The sequence below is a fragment of the Heterodontus francisci genome, chromosome 19, assembly GCF_036365525.1.
Source record: "Heterodontus francisci isolate sHetFra1 chromosome 19, sHetFra1.hap1, whole genome shotgun sequence".
NCBI lineage: Eukaryota > Metazoa > Chordata > Chondrichthyes > Heterodontiformes > Heterodontidae > Heterodontus > Heterodontus francisci.
This window is the reverse complement of record NC_090389.1, coordinates 22,246,617-22,256,682: the sequence shown is the minus strand read 5'-3', so window position 1 is coordinate 22,256,682 and position 10,066 is coordinate 22,246,617. Positions and strand designations below refer to the sequence as shown.

General features: G+C 47.6%; 1 protein-coding gene across 1 annotated transcript in view; it reads left to right on the top strand.

The window, feature by feature from the left end:
• The first annotated feature begins 1,741 nt into the window (after positions 1 to 1,741).
• Positions 1,742 to 10,066, top strand: part of tusc2b (tumor suppressor 2, mitochondrial calcium regulator b) — a 28,971-nt gene continuing 20,646 nt past the window's right edge. The window contains exon 1 of the mRNA XM_068051453.1: positions 1,742 to 2,234. Coding sequence (XP_067907554.1) covers positions 2,086 to 2,234 — 149 coding nt within the window. The 5' untranslated portion in view covers positions 1,742 to 2,085. The remainder of the gene's footprint in view (positions 2,235 to 10,066) is intronic.

Below are 10,066 nucleotides of genomic sequence, written 5' to 3'. Positions count from 1 at the left end.
TCATTGGGCTAGAAACATACTGATCAAGAAAATTCTCCTGCTCTGCCCTTTACAGTGTTACTGTCTAGTTTATCTTAGGATAATTAAAGTCCCACATTATCACTACTCTATAGTTTTATCACCTCTGTAATTTCCCTGAGAATTTGTTTCTCTATATCTTTCTCACTAGATCACAATCTGTTCACAATCTATATAAATGATTTGGATGTGAGGACCGAATGTAATATTTCCAAACCCACTATGCTCTCAGGTCTCTTACTGTTCTTGCAGTGCTCTCTCTCTGTGCCCACCTTATAGCTCTACTCTGCTCTCAGACCTCCCACTGTTCTTCTGGTACTCTCTCCACCACTCCTTTTATGCCATTATGCTGTCAGGCATCCTGCTGTTCCCTGGGACAGCTGTTGTGAAGAAGGGGGAGACATGTGCAGGTGGAAACAATTGTGAAGGAAGGGGAGACAGGGTGAACCAGGACAGAGGGAGCATGTCGTGTGTGGCTCAGAGTGTTAGGAAAACGCAGTGCTCTTTGGTTCTAATTTGCAGGCAGTAGAGGAGCTTAAACTCCTGTGCTCCGAGGCCCTAGTTACCGGTGTCCAGGGCTTGGAGCATGCCCTTCAATTCAATGCGAAAATGTATTATTAATAATATCATGACCTTTATATACAGTATCTCGTCACATTGAAAGGTCTGGAAGTTTTTAGAAATGGACTTTGGGGTCATTAGAGTATAATTTCCACCATCTCCCCTCCCCCACCCACGTCCAAGCCCTCTTTGGTTTCTATAGCTTTGGTGTGATGAATTCTCTCCTCTCCCTGCCCGGCAGACTGACCAGCACAAAGTACACCTCAGAGTGTAACAGTTGGGAACTTGGTAAGAGTGGGAATTTGGTGCAGAGAGGGAAAGAGGTGCTGCTTTTTGCCTCCAATATTTGTTGTGCTTCGTGTTACAGATAAATGTTTAATTTAATGTACCTGTAACTTAAATTTGATCAAGTAATTAATTGAAAGACTAAAAACTATAAGCTAAGTTGATTAAATATCTGGACTAACTAAGTAAATAAATAAAACAAGGTTGGATAGGGATGGCAGTGCAGGTGGTGTGCCACAACTGCAGCATGTGGAGAACTTCGCAATTCTGGACAACCACATCTGCAGTAAGTATCTACATCTGAAGCAACGTCAGCTCAGAGTTGTTGAATTGAGTCTGAGATGCAGACATTGTTGAGGTGCCGACATTGCAGGGCATCAGGAAGAGGGGCAGTAACCTGGACACTTTGCTCCAGGTGACACTCAGACCCCTTAGGTTGGTAAATGGTACAGGTCTGGTTAGTGGACAGGAGGGTGTGGCTGTGAGTCAGGCAGGTAAGGGAATCCCAGGTATGCCTGGATGTTGGAAGTCATGGAGGGAAGATCTCCAGAGATGAGGTCAGTGACAGTGTGGAAAACGATAGCTTGACGTTTGGTGGTGGGAACATGGTCCAGGAGAAGTTGGAGGAGGTGTTAGAGAATAAGCTTCAGCTTCTCTCCTCGTTCAGAAGGTTGAACGACAATATTGGGGTTGGACTTGAAATATTATTCGTTTGTAATTATATACATACACACATGTATTTTCGATATATTATTTACGTTAGCTTTCTCTATAAAATAGGGAAAGTAGCTCTTCACTCCAAAGCTTCGCAACTGAACATGTGACCCGTCAGCCTGAACTTACGTCATTTCCGCTGGCCCGGCTGCTAAAACGGAAGTTGTTCCTGACAGGCAGCTGAGCGGACAGTCTCCTGGTGCTGGTGGGGTCCTCGCTGCAGTTTCTTACGGTTGGAGCAGCGCGAGTCAGGTTACGGGAGCTGCAGGTTTTGGGCCTACTGTAGGGGTAAGAGTCGCCCCAGCCCACCGGAGCGGAGGGAGCCTCCTCCCGCTCGACGGGCCTACCGGAGCGGAGGGAGCCTCCTCCCGCTCGACGGGCCTACCGGAGCGGAGAGAGCCGCCCGGGCCTCAGTCCCACTTCCTCGCGACCCCCCGGGCCTGACAACTTGCGCTGTTGCCCCCATTGTCCCCGAGCCGCGCGGCTCGGAGATGGTCTCCCGCTGATATGGGCGGCAGCAGCTCCAAAGGCCGAACCTTCTGGCCCTTCGGATCGGGCGCCGTCAGCGACTCGGTCAACGGCGACACCGAGCAGAGCCTGGCCCGTTACAGGAGCGTCCGGCTAGGGGCCACTCCTTTCGTGTTTAGCCGCAGAAGGTAAGAATTCGGGGGAAAGCGAGGAGGAACAGGCAGAAGAATCGGGGGGAAAGCAGGGTCAGGAGAGGGTGGTGAGGGGGGTGGTGGTGTCCAGCAGGGTCAGGTGGAGGGGGGGAGGGGGGGGGCGGGTGCAGCAGGGTCAGGGGAGAGAGTGGTGCGGGGGGGGGGGCGTGTACAGCAGGGTCAGGGGAGAGAGTGGTGAGGGGGGGGGGGTGTACAGCAGGGTCAGGGGAGAGAGTGGTGAGGGGGGGGTGTACAGCAGGGTCAGGGGAGAGAGTGGTGAGGGGGGGGGGGGTGTACAGCAGGGTCAGGGGAGAGAGTGGTGAGGGGGGGGGGGTGTACAGCAGGGTCAGGGGAGAGAGTGGTGAGGGGGGGGTGTACAGCAGGGTCAGGGGAGAGAGTGGTGAGGGGGGGGGTGTACAGCAGGGTCAGGGGAGAGAGTGGTGAGGGGGGGGGTGTACAGCAGGGTCAGGGGAGAGAGTGGTGAGGGGGGGGTGTACAGCAGGGTCAGGGGAGAGAGTGGTGAGGGGGGGGTGTACAGCAGGGTCAGGGGAGAGAGTGGTGAGGGGGGGGGTGTACAGCAGGGTCAGGGGAGAGAGTGGTGAGGGGGGGGTGTACAGCAGGGTCAGGGGAGAGAGTGGTGAGGGGGGGTGTACAGCAGGGTCAGGGGAGAGAGTGGTGAGGGGGGGGGTGTACAGCAGGGTCAGGGGAGAGAGTGGTGAAGGGGGGGGGTGTACAGCAGGGTCAGGGGAGAGAGTGGTGAAGGGGGGGGGTGTACAGCAGGGTCAGGGGAGAGAGTGGTGAGGGGGGGGGTGTACAGCAGGGTCAGGGGAGAGAGTGGTGAGGGGGGGGTGTACAGCAGGGTCAGGGGAGAGAGTGGTGATGGGGGGGTGTACAGCAGGGTCAGGGGAGAGAGTGGTGAGGGGGGGGTGTACTGCAGGGTCAGGGGAGAGAGTGGTGAGGGGGGGGTGTACAGCAGGGTCAGGGGAGAGAGTGGTGAGGGGGGGGTGTACAGCAGGGTCAGGGGAGAGAGTGGTGAGGGGGGGGTGTACAGCAGGGTCAGGGGAGAGAGTGGTGAGGGGGGGGTGTACAGCAGGGTCAGGGGAGAGAGTGGTGAGGGGGGGGTGTACAGCAGGGTCAGGGGAGAGAGTGCGGTGAAGGGGGGGGTGGTAGAGCAGGGTCAGGGGAGAGAGGGGGGGTGGTGGTGTACAGCAGGATCAGGGGAGAGTGCGGTGAAGGTGGTGCACAGCAGGGTCGGGAGAGTGCGGTGACGGGGGGTTGGTGTTCAGTAGGGTCAGGGGAGAGAGTGGTGAGGGGGGTGTGCAGCAGGATCAGGGAAGAGAGTGGTGAAGGGGGGTGGGCAGCAGTGTTGTGGGAGAAATGGGGGGCAGTCGGATCAGGGGAGAGATGGGGCGGGGCAGCCGGGTCGGGGGACGGATGGGGTGGGCGGGGCAGCCGGGTCGGGGGACGAAGAGAAAGTGGGGTGGAGCAGGTGGGTCTAGAGAGTTTGAGGTCAAGACAATGGAGGTGGGGGTTCAGGGGTGGTAGGGGTGCTTGAGGGAGGGCACCGAGTGTGGGCGGAGGCATAGAACAGGAGAGGGCAAATGAGCCATTTCGGAAGGGAGGAGGGCAAACGTTCAAGAATTAATGGGAATAGGTGACCACAGTGACTGAGTGAGGAAATTGGATGATGTATAATCGATGGCCAGTGAGGACAGTGCAATTCTGAGTTCCTTTCCCTGAATGGTGTGGTTTCCATCCCCCTTCTTGGGTGGAATCTAATATGACGCTTTACTGCTTCATGCAGCCATTAGCCCTTTCATTTTGGTGGTATCTAAATGTCTTTTTTTATGTAAAAATGAGTCCCTGGTGGAGCAGCACTAAATTGACCAATGTTTTTATTTCTCAATAATTGACATGACTCCAACATGCTACAGTAGTATTAAGTTTTTTGTAAGGGTCAGCACCTATAGGTGTCTTAGCAGTAGTTTACAGTGCAGAATGCGAGTTATATCACCTTTGCTGTGCTGGGAAGTGTTTAGGCTCATTTGGCAGGAAACTTCCACCCCCCTCTAGAGTGTGTCTGTCTTTTTGCCCAATTCTGCCTGAGGTTTCCTCTGTTCAGATCTGGATGCACTTCTTGTGTGACATTGCTGCCTGGTTCTCTTCCAGGTCAGCCCTGGCTCCTGCCCTGGTGGCTGTATGGCTTAACTCTTGTAACTAGTGTCTCTTTTATTCCATTTTTAAGAATGGATCTCGGGGTGATATTGACACAGGTGTTTACCCTATGAAGGCCTTTCCAAAGGTTATAACCAATGAGATGTCGAGTGCCTTCCAGACAAAGGAGGAGTCAGCCCACTCCTTATCTCCACCTTTGAAGGCGAAGATTGGGGTTGAGTGGTTTTTGGATGCCTCATCCTTTTGGACCAATTGCTGGCAAGAGAAGGGACTGTTTCCAATCTATCTCATTGTTTCGTTCAAGGCAAGAGTCTTAGCAGGCCTGAAACTAGACCCAGAATATGTTCCCTATTTCTACTTGGTCTCAGGCTAATAATTCTGAGGCCCTATTGTCAATGGAGACAATAGCTTATCTCGTGGCAACTTGTTAGTGTGGATGTCGTTATTGCTGTGCTAGCAATTTCACATTTTGTTAATTGCATTAAGGGCAGAATGATTCTTTTGACATTTTTTAAGTTATATGGTGCCGGACCCCACCTTCCCTGCCCCGTGCGGGTCAATCACTGTATACTTCATACAGGTGATTATTGAAAATGTTACCTATGAAAAATACATATATGAAAAAGGCAAGAAAAGACTTTGTCGATAGAGAAACTGTTCCCACTCGTGAGAGGATTGAGAACGAGAGGGCATAGATTTCAAGTATTTGGTAAGAGAAGCAGAAGTGACATGAAAAACTTTTTCACGCAGTGAGTGGTTAAAGTCTGGAATGCACTGCTTGAGAATGTGGTGAAGGCAGGTTCAATTGAAACATTCAAAAGGGAATTGGACAGTTATATGAAAAGGAAGAATGTGCGGGCTTATGGGGAGAAGGCCGGGGAATGGAACTGAGGGAGTTGCTCTTTCAGAGAGCTAGTGCAGACATGATGGGGCAAATAGCCTCCTCTGCACTGTAACAATTCTGTGACTCTATTTATCCTTTCAGTTCGACATTGCAATGTCACCAGCAGTAATAATGCTACCTCCGGCATTAAGCAAAAGCGAAAAGTTTTTTGGGGGAAACTGAGCAAACTCCCCTACAACATCAAACTAGCTCCGGGGGCAGAGGTCATTGCACATGTTCCATTGAGCTGGCCCCAAACTTGCTTACTTTCTTACTCATCATAGTACAAGTATGCTGATGCACAGAATTGATTCCATTTTTATTTAGAAATGTTTGCTGAGATGGCGCATTTATCATTACAGATCTCTGCTGCTCTTTGACTATTGCTATAGGTTTTTTTTAACATCTACCCCCACAGGCAGACGTCATGGATTGGCGTTTCATCTGAGGCTTTGTAATGGTTTTATAGTTTTGCTGTTGGAAACTGTAAATGTGCCTCGCTGCACACAAAGACCTCTGAGGTGCTTTGATTTGGAGCAGTCGCACTGTCTAGGGCGAATGACCGAAGTGAGGTGCGTGTAGGTTGTTCAGCATCTCTGAGACTTGCTGACAAGGTACTTCAAAACTACACAAGGTGTAAGTTATTGTGTTGATGCCCTATTTCATACACTGTTGTACATTTGTGAAGGGATATGTAGTACTTTGCAAATAAGAAGTCTGTAAAATATTACGTTTCAAGTTTTTTCCTGAAATAAGTTAAATTTTTGGGTAACTTGACAAATATTCAAGGAACGTAACCATTTTTAATAGCATATGTTGTGGCCTAAGGATGTCTCACTTCACAGCCAATGGATTATTTAAGAAGTGTGGTCAGTTATGTACACACATAGCAATGAGATGAATGATAAATTAATTTGTTTGCCTATTTGAGGGATCAATATTGGCTTGGACACCAGGAGAACTCCTAACTGCTTTTTCAAATATTGTAATGGTGTCTTTTACATCTACCTGAACAGGCAGACACAGCCTCTGCACCATCCCTGATGTCAATTGCTCATCATAAGATGGCACCTCTAAGTGCAACATTCCCCAAGTACTGTACTGAAGTGTCAGCCAGCAATGTGGTCAAGTTTCTGCAGTGGGGTTTGATTCCACAACCTTTCAATTCCGACAACAGTGCTACTGCTGAGCCAAGGCTTGTACATGTAATGAAGCTTGGACCCATGACCTGCTAGAGGTGAAAGCACTAGCGCTGAACCCACTTGACAGTTCAAGGGAAAAGAGAAAGTCTTGGGAGTATGTGTTTTATTTTTGTTTTGAACATTACTTTGTCTTTTAAGCATCTGAATTTTAGTGCTATCATAGTGACCCTAAAGTAGGTTCTTTCCCTTCTGCAAGCCAATGCATTAACATTAGTTAAAGACTGTTCCAGTGATGCTCTATTGCAAGTAGTGGGGTGGTAGGTAGGGAGGACTTTAGTCATCTGAGTTGCCCTGAGGCCACTTGACTTTGAGAAACCAGACTGCTGGTTTGCAACCATAGTATTGTTTGCTTGTGTTGGGTAACCATTTAAGTTCACATCCCCAATTATTTGCAGTGGAGCTCCTCTGGAACATGCATGTTCCAATTAACCCTTTTAGGCACAAATATTAGTAACTTTAAACAAAAGCAAAATACTGCAGATGCTGGAAATCTGAAATAAAAACAAAGTGCTGGAAATACTCAGCAGGTCAGACAGCATCTGTGGAGAGAGATGCAGAGTTAACGATTCAGGGCTGTGATCTTCAGTCAGAACTGGCAAAGGTTAGAAAAGAATTGGGTTTTAAGCAAGTTGATGGGTGGGGTGGTGGTGTTGGTTGCTGGGGAAGAGACAAAATATCTGCCCTTTTACCTCCTCTCCTCACCATCCAAGGCCCCAAACACTCCTTCCAGGTGAAGTAGCGATTTACTTCAATTTAGTATACTGTTTTCATTGCTCACAACGCGGTCGTCTCTATATTGGGGAGTCCAAACGCATGGGAAGGGGACCAGGCGTCGGGTAATGGAGGAGTGGACCAGGTGTCACAGGGGAAGCAATCCCTTCGGAATGCTGACTGGAGGGGAAGGGAAGATGTGTTTGGCATCATGCTGGAGGTGGCGGTTATGGCGGAAGATGATCCTTTGGATGTGGAGGCTGGTAGGGTGGAAAGTGAGGACAAGGGGAACCCTGTCGCAGTTCTACGAGGGAGAGGAAGGGGTGAGGGCAGAAGTGTGGGAAATGGGTTGGATGTGGCTGAGGGTCCTGTCGACCACAGTGGCGGGGGGGGAATCCTCAGTTGAGGAAAAAGGAAGACATGTAAAACGCTGTTGTGGACGGTCGCATCATCAGAACAGATGCGACGGAGAAACTGGGAGAATAGGATGGAGTCCTTACAGGAAATGGTGTGAGGAAGTGTAGTCAAGGTAGCTGTTGGAGTCAGTGGGCCTATAATGGATATTAGGCAGCCTATCCCCAGGGATGGAGACTGAGAAGGAAGGGAAGTGTCAGAAATAGACAATGTAAAAGCGAGAGAAGGGTGAAAATTGAAAGCAAAGTTGAAGTTTTCCAGTTCGGGGCGAGAGCAGGAAGCGACACAATATAATCATAAATGTACTGGAAAAAGAGGTGAGCGAGGGGGCCTGAGTAGGACTGGAACAAGAAATGTCGAATAGGATTGAACCTGTTCATTCAAATGCCAGGAAACCCAGGGCAACAGTTCACCCATCTGAGGTGCTGTGTTCTGAATCTGCTGAGCAACATAGCGATAGGCCGAGATAGTACTCTTAATGAGAGGTCTAATTAACTTTTCCAACATGAATTTAATTAACTTTGAGGAGACATTTTACTTATTGAACCCTGTTTTAAAATATTTTTCTCAAATTTTTAGCTTCCAAACACTTTTCAGTATTCCATGCCCCATAGATTGGGAAATAACCTATTTCAAGTCCTGTGCCAAACCACGCTAATTCCATAATTGAGCTAGTTATTAGCATTATATGTGGTTAACCAATTATCCGATCTCTCTCCTTACCTTCTGTTCCTCCCTGTACACATCTGTACTTAAATGTCCCTTGGCCTGTGTACTTGATGTCACTATGATTGAGAAATTGTCATGGGGAATCATGAGCATCAAACCACATCGTTTTTCATGGTACAGCATGTTGGTTATCCCTACTGTCAGTGCTCTGTATTTATGTAACGCAGCTGGCATAGTTGAAAGGGTTTGTGGTGTTTCTTTGCACAGAATTTGAGATTTTTGTTTTCATTACATATACACTAAACCTCCTGAGGAAAAGTATTTCCTTTAAACAAGAGACTGAAAAAACAGAGATGTTATCTGCTAGTTTAGGCAGCTGGTTGTATTACAATGAAAGATGCCCAAATATTGCTGTTTTTCTTGGTGAGCTGTAAATTTTATGCAGTTGTTTTCCTACAGAAGTTTATTGTGCAATCTGTTTATGTTTGCAAGGAACACTGCTTGCTTAGTTAATGAACATTTGTTCTTTGGTATACCTGGGAATAGCGATGGCGCCTTTAATCAGCCTGCTGTCTTCTGTTCCCTGGCAAAGAATTCATTCTTAGTAATTTATTATAGTTTCAGCAATTAGATTTCCATCAAATGGCAGTTTCATGTCGAGATTCAAAACTAGAAAATAAAACTACAACTGCAGGTATGATCTTGAATAGAAGGGAGAGAATGACAGATAATCTTGGCAAATTTTCTCCTTTTCCTTTTCTGAAAGAACAGACCCTGCTGAGGTGGGGTTTCACTGGCCTTTGCAGCCCTCCAGTACACTGCCCCAGTGGCCATTCTAAATGTATGCACTGAGGTAATATCTGAACAGGCAATTTGATTATGGAGGGCAACTGAACCTGATCCCTGTTTCACCCAATAACCACATTTTCCAGTAAGATTTTCTCAGTCTAGTGATCGGGAATGGCCAGCCTGACACTTTATCAGTTCCCTAGAATGGTATTCTGGGTAGTCACGCCTGAGCTGAAGTCAGCGAACTCAACACAGATTTGGAACTGAAACTGTTATCTGGTCTGTAACTTTAAGCACTAAACTACCAATAGCAAAGATTATTTTCCTGAAACCTGAGGGCCCCCAATATGACTCTTTTATGTCCAGTCATATATTGAGCAGTTAGGCTTGGTTATCCTCTGTATAGTTAGTAGGTTCCCATTTTTATTAGGTGGAAACATTGTGCTAAATGTTGGAGAATAATCAGACCAGGGTTCTAAAGTGAAGTAGTACTTAACTGTCAAAGCAATTGATGTCCTGTTTCCTTTATAAGAACTGCCATTTCCTAGAATGCAGTTGCAGAAGGTATAGGTGATGTGGTCTACTGTAGTGCAGGTTTCCCACATGCCCCACTGTTAATCATTCACAGAATCTGTTTTGAATGGAAGTTTAAAACTGGAAACTTCAGGTTCAGGTATACGAAATGATAGGATATTTTAGATGAGACTGATTCCAACTTATAGTAGACCCTATGTTGAAATGTATTCAATATCTTAAAGTTTCGACTGTTTCCTGTGAAGTCTTATAACCTGAGTTCCAGGTACACTTTTTAAATCAAAAATGATGTCCACATATCCTTGCACAATCTCCATGCAGCAGTGGCAAAAGGGCAAAGAGCGTTAGAACATCAGTTATTTACGCTGGTTATTCTTTTGTTAGTGCTTTGTGTTCTTTAGCACATTGATTACTAATCCAGCAGGACTGGTGGCAGTTTTGCGCGCTCTTTT